This window comes from Mirounga leonina, unplaced genomic scaffold, assembly GCF_011800145.1.
Source record: "Mirounga leonina isolate KUSES-001 unplaced genomic scaffold, KU_Mleo_1.0 Mir_150, whole genome shotgun sequence".
In the NCBI taxonomy this organism is placed as follows: Eukaryota; Metazoa; Chordata; class Mammalia; order Carnivora; family Phocidae; genus Mirounga; species Mirounga leonina.
In genome coordinates, this window is record NW_023270374.1 from 5768215 (window position 1) to 5784022 (window position 15808).

Sequence of the window (15808 nt, forward strand, 5' to 3'; positions counted from 1 at the left end):
CGTCTTGGCTAACATACAAAGCCAACCCAGGCTTTGCACAGGTGAGGAAAGGACTGGAACTGTTACAGAATAAGCCTGGAAAAGGCCATGGGGCTCCCTGACTTGCTTTACAAAAACTGAACTTACTTGAAAAGCAAGCCACCCTTTCCAAGCCACTTCTCCTGGAGGTCCCTTCCAGAGGACCTGGCAGTTCCCCTTTAATGGGCTGGATCAGCAGCTGGGCCTGGGGGATGTTACACAATCCGCTTGGGGTTTTACGCGTTCAGCATTAAAATCCCAAAAGGAGGAAAAATACACTCATGGAACCCATCAGCAGAAAAAAAGGACAGCAGACCTATGCAAACGCTAAGTGCAAGTTCAACCATTTATCGTAGTGGTTAGCTGCCCATACTCCCTAAATCTGAGACCTCCTTACTATGAAAACACCCACTCAATAGTCTTCGGAGTAGTACACATTGCTTACGCAGCTACGGCCCTATGTCACCTACATACGGGGCTCACGTTTCCACACAAGTCGTGGGAGACAGTGATGGTGATAAACGTCATCTGTTGTGATTTCCAGTTGGATTAGGTTTATTCTCTTGCTACAGCTTTGCCTTGCTGTGTTTGCCTAAAATGTGTTTCTTTCCTATGGGCCCAGAATGGCTGATCATGGGGGACAGCAGGGAGCCTGGCACTGGGAGAAGCCCTTGTCCTGTCCTCGCTGTGTCGTAAACGTGCCTGATAGTGTCACCTGCTTCCTCTCACCCTTCCTTTCCTTCCCTCTGGCTCTGTGCTGTCCAACGCGAGAGCTATTGAGCACTTGAAATCCAGCCATTGTGACAGAGGCATTCAATTTTAAATTTCACTTCATGTCGATCAATTAAATTTAAGAACACATGTGCAATTTGATTACTGGCAAACTTTTAAGTAGTTTTGGAACTAGGGTATGTTATGTGAATGCAGTTTTTCAACTGTAAATTTAATGAAATCTAAATGCAGGTCATGTGTTTCTGATGAAAATTTACGAGATGTGCTGTATGGATAAAATAGATACTGGATTCCAACACTTAGGATGAAAAAAAAGAATGAAAAATATCTCATTAATGGCTTTAAAATACTGCTTTTATTGTATTTGTACTTTTAAAAATACTCCTTCTATGTTGAAATATTTCAGATCTATTACATTAAATAAAATAAATTATAAAAATTAATTTCACCTGTGTCTCTTTAATTTTCTTTAATGGGGCTACTAGAAAATTTAAAATTACACACTGGCTTGCCACTTATGCATTTCCCTTGCCCAAGTGTAAGGTCTGGGTGGAATGGCTCCTACCACCTTTGGGTCCGTCTTAGGCTTTTACTGCCACTACTCCCAGATTTTATAAGGTTTAGTACATTTATCGCCCATATTCCTGTTTCTCCCATATGGACTATAGACCTGGGTCGGGGGGAGGAGAGGGATGGACACTATTAACTTTTGACTTCTTGGTGTGGAGCCTGTCACAGAGCAGATCCTCCAGAAACATTTATTGGAAGGACAAATAAATGAAGAACAGAGTTGTAGAAAGTGCTGTCTCTTCACAAAATGAATAATGTGTACACTGACAATTACAAATTGAGTATATATTAATTAGACCTCATTTGCTTCTGGTCAGTGGCCACGAGAACAAGGTATTTTGCATTTATCTTTGCAGGACACAAGCGCTGACGATGACACTTCAGTCCTTCAGCCCTGGCATGAAGCAGGCACTGCCCACTGACCACAGAACCAGGAGTTTCTATGGGTGGAGATCAGCATCGAAAACAGACCTGGAGCAGGTCTTCAAGAGGCCTGCGATCTAGTTGGTTATATTCACTTAAATTCAAGAAATGTCTTAAACGCTCTCCAAAGGTGTCTGAAACTCCACTGCAAGAGATGGTGTAACTTTTCAGCAGGGACATTATCCTACCCTGGTATTTTTACCAGGAATTGGTTTCCCAATCCCGCTACCTAACTGCCCATCAGACAGGCCTCAGACACATGTAGCAATTCTTTTGAAGCAATCTAAGTTTGAGAAGGGAGTCTGAATCTATCTCCAGGCGTCTCATGGGTCCTAGGAGCCCTGGTATTTGCATTTCAGCCTCTCAAATTTCCATTCCAGTACTATGGCCTGGTTGTCATTCTTTTGGAAGACTGAAGTCCTAAAAATCTTAAGAGAATCTCCCCTTTCAATCTAGGGGGAAAGCTCCCCTCCCAAAGTTAAACCCACAAAGATTCTTCATGGCAATGGCACAAGGAAGTGAAATTGGGTGAAATGTATGTCCCGATCCATTGTCAACCACTGTCCAGAAGCATGATGTTGCGTTTAGGGGCATTGGCAAAGGGGCAGGAGGGGGAAGCCAGTGCCCAGCTGGCCAGAGCGAGGATGCGTGGCAGCATAGGGGACATGACTCAGGACACCAGGACTGAAATTGAACAAGAGAGGAAGTGAGACAGATGTTACTCGAGATGCCTGCACGGTCAAATTCCCCAAAGCACAGAAGTGCTGTCGATTCCCGTGTGTTCTTCCAGAACAAAACTCGTGCACATGAGATGTGCTGTGCTATTTCCCTTTCTGCCAAGCACCCCCTTTCCCAGTAGGATGCCGCAGAAAGGAAAGAAAGACACAACCCATTACAGAAGTTTGTGTTCCGTTAGGACTTGGACGTTTAGGGTAGCTTAAACCTGATGGGAGTCACTGGGGAGATGTGGGGGTGACCCAGGCGACCCAGGCAAACGGAGGGCTTGCCTCTGAGAGACAGTTCAATATTTGACTTAGAAAAAGACTCTCAGCAGGTGTGATTCAGGGACCTCATGGACCTGCAGGCCACGTTTTGCCATGGAGTTGGGGATTATTTTTCGATGGAACAGTGTATCACCAGCCAGCCTAACACTGACTCTGCTCCATAGATTCATTTCAGGAGAGACCTGGGCAGGGGCACCCACTTACTTAGTCCCAGCTGGGCTAGTTCTTCAAGCCGAGCCTCAGTCTTGGCTGTTGAAATGGCATAAGGCAACTTCAAGGTAAACGGCAGAACGTCCCTGATTTTTCAAAAGAGAGAATATTTGTAATTATATGTCTTGTTTCTATCTCTTGTTTGCATATCCATCCTAGGGATGTTTTAGCTTCAACTGAAATGTCCTAAGGAGATGTTTTAGCTTCAGCTGAAATGTCCTAAGGAGACACTACATCCTACCTAACCAGGCCTTGTCTTTACTGGGGACGGGACCGCAGGATTACTATTCTTGACTCTAGGAACACACTCGGGACAACCTGAGAGATGACAGGCTGACTGGTTTTGGTATCGGTAGCGAGGACCAAATTTCCTTCCCGGGGTAGTTGAAATGTATCTAGCGTTAATATCAGAATCCTTATGTTGGTGGATCTTACATATATACACATAAAACATTATGTACTCATTTGCTGCATGTTCCGAACATTGGGCCCCAACTCATTGAACAGGACTGTGTAATCCTAAACCAAGATTTATGATCTCACTTCCTTACACACGGCAGTTTCTCCACCACTATCTGTTGGTTTTACTTTGACATCTTCCAGCTAGAGCCCATGCGTTGTGCTTTGTGTGCTGGAGACAAAACTGCCTCTTGTTTTAAGGTAGTGCTTCTCTATCTGTAATGTGCACATGAATCCCTGGGAGTCTTGTTTTACTGCGGCTCTGATTCAGGAGGTCTGGGTGAGGCTGGACATTTCTGCCACGCTCCCAGGCGATGCTGCTGCTGCTGCCCCTGCACCGTGCTGAGTAGGGAGGCAAATGGAAATGACTTCATGCAACAACCCTGCCCCCAAGCAGCATGGGATCATGTGTGCACCAGCAAACACACGCACCCACCATCACAGACCAAAAGGCCCAACAGGAAGGAGCTGAGCGGAGCTGCCACCAGGGTCCTTCCACGGCCAGTGAATAGTGTCACCACCAGTAAGTACATGGACCATGACCTCCTGCTTTCTCCAAAAGGGCAAAAGCAGACCTAACAAACATCTGCTCATTTTCATATACAAGGGATAAACATTGGTGATTCCCCGCTCCCCAGGGCTCACACAAGGCCTTGCCTGATACCGACAGGGAGAAAGCATGTTTCGAATAAATGAATGAATGAATATGCAATAACAATGGTGACTTATCCAAAAATAAATTTTTTTCAGTGGTGGTATAGGTCTTACAAAAAAAGAACTCAGGGGCGCCTGGGTGGCGCAGTCAGTTAAGCAGCCAACTCTCGGTTTTGGCTCAGGTCACAATCTCAGGGTCCTGGGATCGAGCCCTGCGTCAGGCTCTGTGCTCAGCGGGGAGTCTGCTTGAGGTCCCTCTCTCCCTCTCCTTCTGCCCCTCCCCCTGCTCATGCTCTCTCTTTCTCTCTCTCTCTCTCTCTCAAATAAATAAATAAATCTTAAAAAAAAAAAGGAATTCATTCCTTCATTCAACATCATCTAGGTGCTGAGAACAAACAGACAAAATACCCTGCCTGCCTGCATGGAGTTTCACTCCAGTGGACACCAAAAGACAATGAACGAATATGCATTTCATAGAATACATAAGAAGGGGATGTATGCCACAGATTTTTAAAAAACGTGCAAAAGGGGAATAACAAAGAGTATTCAACTGAGAGTTGGCCAGTGAGAGTTGGCCAGAGAAGACCTCATGAGCAGGCAGCATTTGACTGAAGATCTAAAGGGGGCCAGGGGTAAACCATGAAAGAAAGAACTTTCTAGGCAGAGGGAGCAGCAGGTGCAAAGGCCCTGGGGTGGGAGAGGGTCTGGCATATATGAAGAACAGCAAGGAGGCCATCATGGCTGAGGCGGAGTAAGTGAGGGACAAAATGTAGAGCTTCTGCCTATATTTTGTCTACACAAGATGCTGTGAAAATTTCCATTGAAGAGAATAACTATCCCAAACAACTCATTGTTTACAGTAAGATTAAGCAACATTCTAAACTGAATCAGATTAAATCTGGATGACCAGAGAATTCTGGAACCCCTGAAGCTGTTGACAATGAACAACAAATTACTAAGGTCAATGAAAAGAGTAAAACATGAATACAATGTGATTTGTCGCATGGCCTCTAATATACTGCTCACATAAATAATAGGGGTTGGCGGTCAGGAGGCGGCTCTTTCCTGAGTTGTCAAGCCTGGGTCACCCCGTTTCCAGGAACCCTTTCGTCTGCCTCCAAATGGTGTGAACACTTCCTTCTTCTTGTCCACTTGCATCTGTTCTGGATGAAGCAGGCGAAGCCTCAGGGGATGGCAGCGTTTATAATAGCTGCTGCCCGACCGGGGAGAGGCAATGACTCAGATTATAGTCTTAAAGGAAGATTAATGGGAAGCAGACCTTTGTAACGCCAAAGCATCATATAAATATATGTTTCTATGGCTGTACAAACTTAATTAAAATCTTCTTTCTTTAGACAATTGGGGGGAAAGCCACATACGACAAAACCAACCTATGTTTATTTTAAGCTTTTACCTTGCCTAATGTAGTACCCGGAGCCTAAACATCACATGGCTGGTTTTGGTTTTTCTTAAGGGCACGTATGACAGGAAACCATGCCTGTATTTTACTAATGGGTGGTTTTCCGCTTTGATCTCCTGGAAAATTAGATGTTGCGCACGAGTCCTCTTCCACTGCACTAGCTAAGGGTAAAACATAGCATCTCCTCACAAACACACACACACACACACACACAGTCGCTTCCCTCTTACTTCATCCTGTTAAGGAAAGGAGCCCGGATTCTAAAACCTACGTAGCAGACAAAATAAAGCCAACTTAGGTATAAATGTTTCACTCAAGAGTTTTAGGACACACATAATTTACTTTTGAACCTTTGCTCTAATGTCATGTTTCTAAAGGGGAGGAGACTAACTAGTGAGCACCTACTATTGCATCAAGCACTGTACCTCACGTCGGACCCACACAGGCCCCTGGGAAGAATCTCTGAGGTCTCCCATTCCGTGGATCAGGAGCGCAGGATAGCATAAATGCGGAGGTCCCTGAACCCACTCACAGAGCTAATGTGGAATTAAGTGGGGCCGGGACCCCAGGTACATTGGACCCCAAGGTCCATGGAGGGGCGCTGTACAGTGGCAAGATATGAGCTCTAGCATCAAGGCAGGCCTGGGTTTAAATCCAGTATCTGCCACATATTAACTGAATGATCATGGGCTAGTGTCCCACTCTCTGAGCCATGGTGTCTTCCAGGGTTGCCACGAGGATTAGAAATAGTGTATATATGGGACCTGGCACCTATAAAGAAAGCCCCTGAAATTATCATTATACTTAATTAGTGATAATTAAGAATTATTATTTCCTCTAGCCCTTTGCTACTCAAAGTGTAACTGTAGGACCAGCAGCATTGGCCTCATGACCTGGGAGACTGTTGGAAAAGCAGACTCTCAGACGCTGCCCCAGACCCCCTGAATCAGAATCTGCATTCTAACAAGATTCCAGGTGATGCCAGCGTGCAGAAAAGTTTGCGAGGCGGCGCTCTCCATGACACTGAGGATGCCGAGTGCCAGGGAGCAACCAGGAATTCATGGCCAATGCTTGCATCTCATGTGTGTCCTCAGCCTGACTCTTCATGTACCTTCCTGATGTGGCAAGCCACATGCTGACTGATTCATGAATTCTCTAGCCTAGTGCACCTCTGCATATGCATTCCGGGGGACACCGGGGCTGAAAACCCAACCACTTTTTCTCTGTGAATACATTTACGGACCAGTAACCAACTAGAACATTTCAAAAATATTGTGGTCAGACTGGGTCAAATCAAGTACTGATGCCTAAGAACACTGACTTAGGTAAATGAGTAATATAAAGCATTAGAGGAGAAACAAAAACATGAAGAACTTTTGCATTTTGAGGGGAAAAAATAGGAAAATGAATCTTAGGGCTCTCTGATCACAAAATGTCAACGTGGGGACTTTTCCATCAGCACTTTATATTGGTATCATACTTTGTAGCGTAGAGAAGGCTTTCTTGTGCTTTACCTCCTTCAGCCATCAAACAGCCGTGGACAGCAGGTATACCAGCGTCATGAATACTGAGGGGAGAGATGGTATCTTTTGGGGGCTGCTGCCAAATACTCCTTTATAAGCGTAACGATTTTTCGCAACAACAGGACAGTCAACAAGCCAACTCTGAAGAGTGAGCATTGGCCAACTTCACCTCTGATCAACATGTTAGTGTTGAAATTCACTTTTGGGAACTGGTTGGCCTCAATCCAGACCAGGTGTAGATTCCTGGGGCTAGTGGGGAGGCTTCTGCACTGGCTTTTTGTTCTCTTTGGGCAGCCGATACTCATCCTCACATAAGCCAAGGGCTCTTGCCCACTGGGTCCAACTCTAGAGGAAGCCCCTTTTTTCTTCCTCCGGGTACTCAGCACCGGATGCCCCCACTGATAGTGCCTCCCCACCCTCAGGCCATTGACTGTGTGGCTTTGCTGGCCTGGTGACGTCTAGGGATCAACAGCTCAGTGCCTGCCCCTGGGAGGGTCTAGCCCAACAGGTACAACAAACGTCTAACTCCGTCTTTGAGAACTAACTTGACCCTTAAACTAATATAAAGGAATGGAACCCCACATAAGCTTCTCCATTTCAGACTGGGATGGCTAGGAGACATGAACTTTGGAAACAACCCGGAACGCATGCCTGTCTGCACTCCATCGGCTGCACCAGGCACACAGAGAAGCCAAGGGGGCCAACTGAGCCCTGTGGCCCTACGTGGAGGCAACGTCAGCCTATGCAGATGAAGACTATGGATTCTGAATCACCAAATGAACCCTCCATTTGACAAACTATGATGGCTGGAAAGGAAAGAAACGGGGGGAGCCTTCAACAACTCACAGCCTCCCCACACTTACTAACACGGTGATCTGGGGCTGAACTACTTCTAGTTTAACACAGTTGCTTTAGTTACAAAAAGGGCATGAGCACCAAGTGGGCCCATAGGACAGTGATGTAAGATTTATGGGCTGGTTTACGGAGCCTGTATTTCTAGCATGAACTGCATCCCCTGGAGAGTTTTCAGAAACATTGTCAGGGACCTTTAAATGTTAGAGGTCTGCATCGTGGGTCCCTTTCTGTGTGTGCGTGTATGTGTACATGTGTGTGTATTTCCCCTGCTTGACAGGTCTAGGTGAAAGGAACCATGGGGACAGCTTGAAGACACGGGCATATTAATTCAGAGGGGCCAGGGTAGTATTCTGATCTTAAGCCTGGCAGAGGGGACTTGGTGATTGTTTTAATTCGGTAGCCCATCTGCCAATCCTTCTAGGGACATCTAAAAGGCAGCAAGCCTCCCAGACCCCTCTTCCCCGCTCTCATCAAGAAACCCCGGGGCTGGGCGCCTGGGTGGCTCAGTTGGTTAAGCGACTGCCTTCGGCTCAGGTCATGATCCTGGAGTCCCTGGATCAAGTCCCGCATCGGGCTCCCTGCTCTGCGGGGAGCCTGCTTCTCCCTCTGACCCTCCCCGCTCTCATGTGCTCTCTCTCTCTCATTCTCTCTGTCTCAAATAAATAAATAAAATCTTTAAAAAAATAAAATAAAATAAAATAAAATAAAATGAACTCTGCCTGTAATTCTAAAACTGGATTGTGGTGATCTTTGCACAACTCTGTACATTTACTAAAAATCATCAAATTGTACATTTTAAATGTGAATTTTAAGGCATATAAAATACACCTCAATAGGGCACCTGGGTGGCTCAGTTAGGCGACTGCCTTCGGCTCAGGTCATGATCCTGGAGTCCCAGGATCGAGTCCCGCATCGGGCTCCCTGCTCGGCGGGGAGTCTGCTTCTCCCTCTGACCCTCCTCCCTCTCATGCTCTCTGTCTCTCATTCTCTCTGTCTCAAATAAATAAATAAAATCTTAAAAAAAAAAAAAAAAAAAAAAAAAAGAAACCCCGGGGCTGTTTATATTGCATACACCAAGCAGGTACTTGAAATCATAAGAGGTGGAGAGTCTTACCTGCTGATGCAGTAGAAAGCAATGAGCCGGAATAAATCCGCAAAACTGATTCCTGAGCCTTCCAGGGAAAAGGCTGCAAAAGAGATTTCAGAAACCAGCTGAGTGTCCCGGAGCATTGTTCTGGGAAACGAAAGGCCCTCGGGTGTTGTCCGCTGTGCATGTAGGACCCTCACTGTGCTCTGTGCGGCTCATCAGAACCAGCTGTGGGGAGGACGTGTGTCACCAGAAACAGGCCAGCAGAGAGTCCATGGCCTAGAAGTTCAGGCCCTGACTCATTCGGAGCACAGGCTCCAGTGCTTGGTAAACAGACCAGCACGGGCTCAAACTGCACAACTATCTTTTTAAAAAACTCAAACACATGGGGCGCCTGGGTGGCTCAGTTGGTTAAGCGACTGCCTTCGGCTCAGGTCATGATCCCGGGGTCCTGGGATCGAGCCCCGCATCGGGCTCCCTGCTCCTTGGGAAGCCTGCTTCCCCCTCTCCCACTCCCCCTGCTTGTGTTCCCTCTCTCGCTGTGTCTCTCTCTGTCAAATAAATAAATAAAATCTTAAAAAAAAAAAAAATTCAAACGCAAAGTTGGGCAGGGGACAAGGGGCCACTCAGGTCAGCACGAGAGGCCATGAGCATACAACAGTGCTGAGGAAACGCCAGAGCCCCCACTGCCCTTGACCCTCCTTGGGTGGACCTCCTGGGTCACATTCCTCTCTTCCAAAACAGGCCACCTCTGGTTAAGACACAAGGCAAAAGGAGTACAAAGCTTGGAGGAAAACACAAGGTTCCAGGAAATTAGCTTTGGGATAAAGTCAGTAGGGAAGACTCTAAACCCCATTTACTTCAAGTGCCCTCACCCGCAACCACCACCACCACCAAGTGCACAAGCTTCCCAGCGACCATGTGCTGGCAAGACGGTGAGCCATCTTGCACATCTTCCAAATGGCAGGACAGCGAGTGGTTTGACTTCAGATACTTATGTATTTGCCAACCACTCCTCACGCCGTGTCGGCCAAAATGCCACTCAGGCAGTCATCCTTCCAAAAACATTCCAAATAGCTTCAGCTTTGTGAAGATTTCCTCTGTTCCTCAATCAGATGCATTTTTCTCCCTATTATAACACTGCATATCCTCATTCGTGTTGCTTGTTATGTGCGTATGTTGTCTTTGCTTATTTAGTATCTCCGTAGCACCCGCAAACGCACTTATGCCTCTACAGACGCACCATGACAGACAGACAGAAACATACACGTGCACCATGACAGACAGACAGACAGAAACATACACGTGCACCATGACAGACAGACAGAAACAGAAACATACACGTGCACCATGACAGACAGACAGAAGCAGAAACATACACGTGCACCATGACAGACAGAAACAGAAACATACACGTGCACCATGACAGACAGATAGACAGAAACATACACGTGCACCATGACAGACAGACAGACAGAAACATACATGTGCACCATGACAGACAGACAGAAGCAGAAACATACACGTGCACCATGACAGACAGAAACAGAAACATACACGTGCACCATGACAGACAGACAGAAACATACACGTGCACCATGACAGACAGATAGACAGAAACATACACGTGCACCATGACAGACAGAAGCAGAAACATACACGTGCACCATGACAGACAGACAGAAGCAGAAACATACACGTGCACCATGACAGACAGACAGAAGCAGAAACATACACGTGCACCATGACAGACAGAAAAGAAACATACACGTGCACCATGACAGACAGAAGCAGAAACATACACGTGCACCATGACAGACAGACAGAAGCAGAAACATACACGTGCACCATGACAGACAGACAGAAACACACACGTGCACCATGACAGACAGACAGAAGCAGAAACATACACATGCGCCATGACAGACAGACAGAAACATACACGTGCACCATGACAGACAGACAGAAACAGAAACATACACTTGCACCATGATTTCATGAGCTGAGTAGGAGGAAGCCAATGTGGGGTAGGTTAACCTCTCTGAGCCTTGCTTTTCTCATCTGTACAATGGACAAGAATAGTACTTTCCCTCTCTTCCAGAAGGGTAGGAGTGGGAACTGAAATTTTTAAAAAATGGAGTAATTGTATGTAGGTGATAAGTCACTGAATTCTACTCCAGAAACCAATATTGCAGTGTATGTTAACCATGTCAAATTTAAGTAAAAAGAAAATAAATAAATAAAAGTAAACAAATAAGCAAACACCAAGACCTGGGCATTAGGTGTGCTGGTTCCTACTGGGGTATTGCTTCTTTTAGGTGTTATTCTCTCAGCTGACAGACCAAATATATGAGTGTATAGTAACCTGTGTAAATACATGTAACTACAAATATTCCCTGTATGTAACCATCTGTATCAGTATCAAGAGAAACCTGAGTTCTTACTGATGATCCAACACTAATCCTTACCATGTGGATCATTCTAGTCTCCTGCGCTTGTTTATCTGTAACTTACCCTCCAACAGTGAGAAACATGCCTCCCACCATCTGCCACCATTTACTTCATAAAGTCCAGTATACATGTATAGTGGCGTCAGAACTGTTAACCTGTCCCCCTGTGGGAAGCCACTTTTATAACTACAGTATAGTACTCATGTGCAGTTCCTTTTGCCTCTAGCCTTACAGGCTTGATTGTCATAATGCCAGTTATGCAAGTAAAATCTGTTTATTACCTAAAAAAATACAATACAATACAATACAATACAATTAAATTAAAAATGGAGTAATTCATGTGAAAGCAGTCTATACAAGTATGAGCTGGTCTTTATTATTAAACCATACTGTCCAGATGTTGTGACAAAATATCTGTTTTCCTAGCAAGCCCTTCCTTTCTCAATCCACCTCCGTTCATAGAGAAGCCAGGCCCTGGCCAGGAAGGGGCTATCATGGCTGCACCAAGATCTGTGGTAACTAGTTACAAAGGAATGTTTTGCTCAGACCAGCTTCTTCAACCACTGTAAGTCCCCTGGATAGGAAGAGGGAATTGATAAAAGTCTTGACACAATCAAGAGGAAAAATCTTTAGCTGGGAGGAATCTGAGATGAACACCAAGAAAGTTTTAAAGTACGAACACTAACTGTACTTACTGTAGGGGGACAAAGAGGGGGCTTCCAGGCTAACTTATCATGCTTCACTTTGGATATTAGAAGGGATGTAAAAACCACTTACATCTATCACTTCTTGGCTAGCCAACTTCCAAAAGCCACCTCAGCATTGCCTTCCCTCACTTAAAATTTGAGGTATAAGCCATGCGCCAGGGTCACTGACCGCTCGTGGAGGTTTTCCGTGCATCAGTGACCTTGTGGAGCCTGGAGGAAACACATCTCAAGGCCCAGGTTGACAGCTGAACCTGAGGCTGGCCACAAAGAGGCTGGCAGGTTTTACTTCTGCTGGAAACGTCTCCTCTAGACTCTGTGAAGGCCATTTGGTTCAGGGAGACTATGAACTCCGGGCTAAGTATAATCTCTTCCTTGCCCTTAAACTAACCTCAGTACCTTCGTTTTCTTCAAATGCAGGGACTGAGGCTTGCTTAGGTGGAAATCGGGAAGCAAGCAAATGTCCTGGTCTCAGTCTTGCTATTGACAGAGTCGCCGGGCTTCCAAACTCACCTCTCCTGCCTCAGCTTGCTAACCTGTGCTGTCAGTGAAGCTTTCCCCTTTGGGGCACAGAGACACTACGGATCCTTTCCTGGAGGCTGCCGGACACCAGCACTGTGTGTCCCCTTTTATATTTAAAACGCGGCCTCCCGAGACTTCACGTTTTCAGGGATTGCCAAATAGCAGAAGAAAACCAAAGCCACCACTCTTCCTTCAAAACTTCTGCCGGCTGATTTTTTCAGAGGGCTGGATTCTGCCTCTGATGAGCTGCATTTCACAGACGACTGAACAGTGATTGTCTGGAGGGAACACGTCCGCTTAAGGGTAATTTACAAAGATGTGCAGACACATGCTTTCGCATGACATCCCATAAAAAGGCCCAATTGCTGTGGCTTGTCCTGTGGGTTAGTCATCAGCAAATCTAGGAACCAAATCCATGCTCTACTTAACTGGGAAGGGGACAAGAAAGCCAACCTGCCATGTGCCAAGCAGTGGGCTGCACGCTTTGCACACACAGGTTGTTTTATTAAACCGTTAACAGCTCCCTGATGCTGCGATCACTCCATTGTCCTGATAAGAAAACCAAGGCTCCTAGGGTAGGCTACCTGCCCAGTCATTGAGTGAAGTAACAGTGCCAGGACTCAGATTCATGTCTGTCTGTCTCGAAGGGCAAGCTCTGTCCACTTCCACTTGCTCGGGCGACCACAGGCCCTCCCGTCAACCAGGGCTTCGCCATCCAGTGACCACTTACTGTACGTGCTTTCCTTTATGGCAAATTCCTTGAGTGGGACTCCAAATTCACAGGGCAGGCGAAGGGAGAGAACTTTCTTCTGCATTTTGGTGGATTTACGAACCAGGAAGATCTGGCGGAGGGGAAAAAAAAAATGCAAGCTTAGGAAATATCTAGAAGGTGAGAAACTGGGCATAGGAGTTCCTGCACACATGATGTCCATGACTAGAATGACCTTCATAACTAAACCACAAGGCTCAACCCGGGAATCTCAACAAGCAGGCCACAGCTGCCCTCCTTTGATACCTCGCTTCAAAAGAATCCTACTTTCCCTTTAACAGAAGCTTCTCCATGAGACTAATGCTCCCTCAGTCTGCAGACGCATTATCAGTTTGGTGATTGTTTTATAGCTCATGTTACGTGTTCACCAGCCCGTGTCTTATATGGGCATCATGCTGAAACCCAGATTCTAAACACGGGTAACATGGCTAAACCATAGGAGGTGAATTGGGAGTTCATTGGCTAATTTGGCTCATAGGTGTATTAATGAGAGAAAATTAAATTTGTGGGGCACCTGCTTCTCCCTCGGCAGTTGAGCATCTGACTCTTAATTTCAGCTCTGGTCATGATCTCGGGGTTGTGGGATCAAGCCCTGTTTTGGGCTCCACGCTTAGTGGAGTCTGCTTCTCTCCCTCTGCCCCTCGCTGCACACTATCTCTCTCTCTCTCAAATAAATAGATAAATCTTAAAAAAAAAAAAAAAAAAGAAAGAAAGAAAGAAAATTAAATTTGTTACCAAGAGTGAAAAAGCAGGTTTTTAAAATTAAAATCTGAGTTTCTAGCCTCTCCTGGAAAACAGGATGATATGGTAAGACCAGGTACGGTGACAACCGCTGAAGCTAAAAATGGCTGCCCCATTAGGGAGGTGGGGAGGTATGTCCTGAGGTTCACTGAAGCCAATCCTGGGGCTGCAGGTCCATTTACACCTGACTCGCCCCAATTTGTGACAATCTCCCTGCAGTTTCTAATACTGTCTTCAGACATGTGCGTTGAACCAACTCAACTCCCACTGCCCATCTTGGGCCACCATTCTGGCCTCTAACACTGCAGAGGCAAGTATGCCCTATACCGCTATGCACTGCATAACTCCAGGGGGCACCAATTACCTGGGCTACAAATCAAATGGTGCCCCCTACAGTGTGCAGTGGGACAGCCTGGCTGAGTTCTGGTTCCCTTCTGGATTAAGTACATGATCCTTCTCCAAGGATCCTGTCTGTCTTATTTCTCTAACCACTTCTCCCCTTCTCTCTGCATTCGGACACCATGCTCTCTGCTCCCTTACTCTTACTATTTCACCTAATCTTCACTTCCCTCCATATGTCCAGTCAATAGCTCCTAAGAAACTTCTTCTGGGTGGAGGGTGGTAGGGTGGCTATGGGGATTGGGTGTCTGCTGAGAGGGAATTAGGAAGACCTTTGAGTTCTCTCTTCTCTCCCAGCACCCACGGGGAGGCAGCCATGGGATAGAATACATCTAATAGCCAGTTCTGGGAGTCATTGTTTCTGAGACACCCTAAAACTGAAACAGATATTTCCTAAACACTATCCCAATGGGTACAAAAGCACAAAGCACTGCTGGGAGCCAGCTGTTGGTTGGTGGAGTAGAAGTATTATTCCCCTGTGCAGGTGGGGATCTCTTAAACCTTGGGGGTCAGGGAGAGTATAACCTTATTTCCTGAATGTCTGAAGCTTTAGAACAGGGTTTGGTAAAGTTGGGCCTGTGGACCAAATCTATCCTGCTGCCTGTTTTTATAAATAAAGCTTTATTGAAACAAAGTCACACTCATTCATTTACATGCTGTCTATGGTTGCATTTTCACTACAAGGTGGAGCTGAGAGGTTCTTTTTTTTTTTTTTAAAGATTTTATTTATTTATTTGATAGAGCGAGAGAGCACAAGCAGGAGGAACAGTAGAGGGAGAGGGAGAAGCAGGCTCCCCGCCAAGCAGGGAGCCTGATGTGGGGCTCAATCCCAGGACCCTGGGATCATGACCTGAGCTGAAGGCAGACGCTTAACCATCTGAGCCACCCAGACACCCCGTGCTGAGAGGTTCTGACAGACTGTATGGCCTACAGAGCCAAAAAATATATATATATTTTAATTTATCAGAGAGAGAGAGAGAGAACAAGCAGGGGGAGCAGGCAGAGGGAGAAGCAGGCTCCCTGCTGAGCAAGGAGCCCAATGTGGGACTCGATCCCAGCACCCTGGGATCATGACCTGAGCCGAAGGCAGACGCTTAACCAACTGAGCCCCCCAGGCATCCCCAGAGCCAAAAATATTTATACTTTGGCCTTTTACAGAAAGTTAGCCGATTCCTGTCCTAAGATGTAGATGAAATAAGGATGGTGGCGCCCCAAGGACCCATGATACCACGACTGGACTTTCAAATCTTCCTTCCTCTCACACCTGC

At 46.2% G+C, this 15808-nt stretch overlaps 1 protein-coding gene across 15 annotated transcripts in view; it reads right to left on the reverse strand.

The window, feature by feature from the left end:
• The window catches only part of RIN2 (Ras and Rab interactor 2), a 237165-nt gene that overhangs the window by 26095 nt on the left and 195262 nt on the right, over nucleotides 1-15808 (reverse strand). For all 15 annotated transcript variants that reach the window (XM_035005760.1, XM_035005759.1, XM_035005761.1 and 12 more), the window contains 3 exons: nucleotides 13362-13473; nucleotides 8983-9055; nucleotides 2952-3043 (listed from right to left, as the gene is read on the reverse strand). In XM_035005760.1, coding sequence (XP_034861651.1) covers nucleotides 2952-3043; nucleotides 8983-9055; nucleotides 13362-13473 — 277 coding nt within the window. The remainder of the gene's footprint in view (nucleotides 1-2951; nucleotides 3044-8982; nucleotides 9056-13361; nucleotides 13474-15808) is intronic.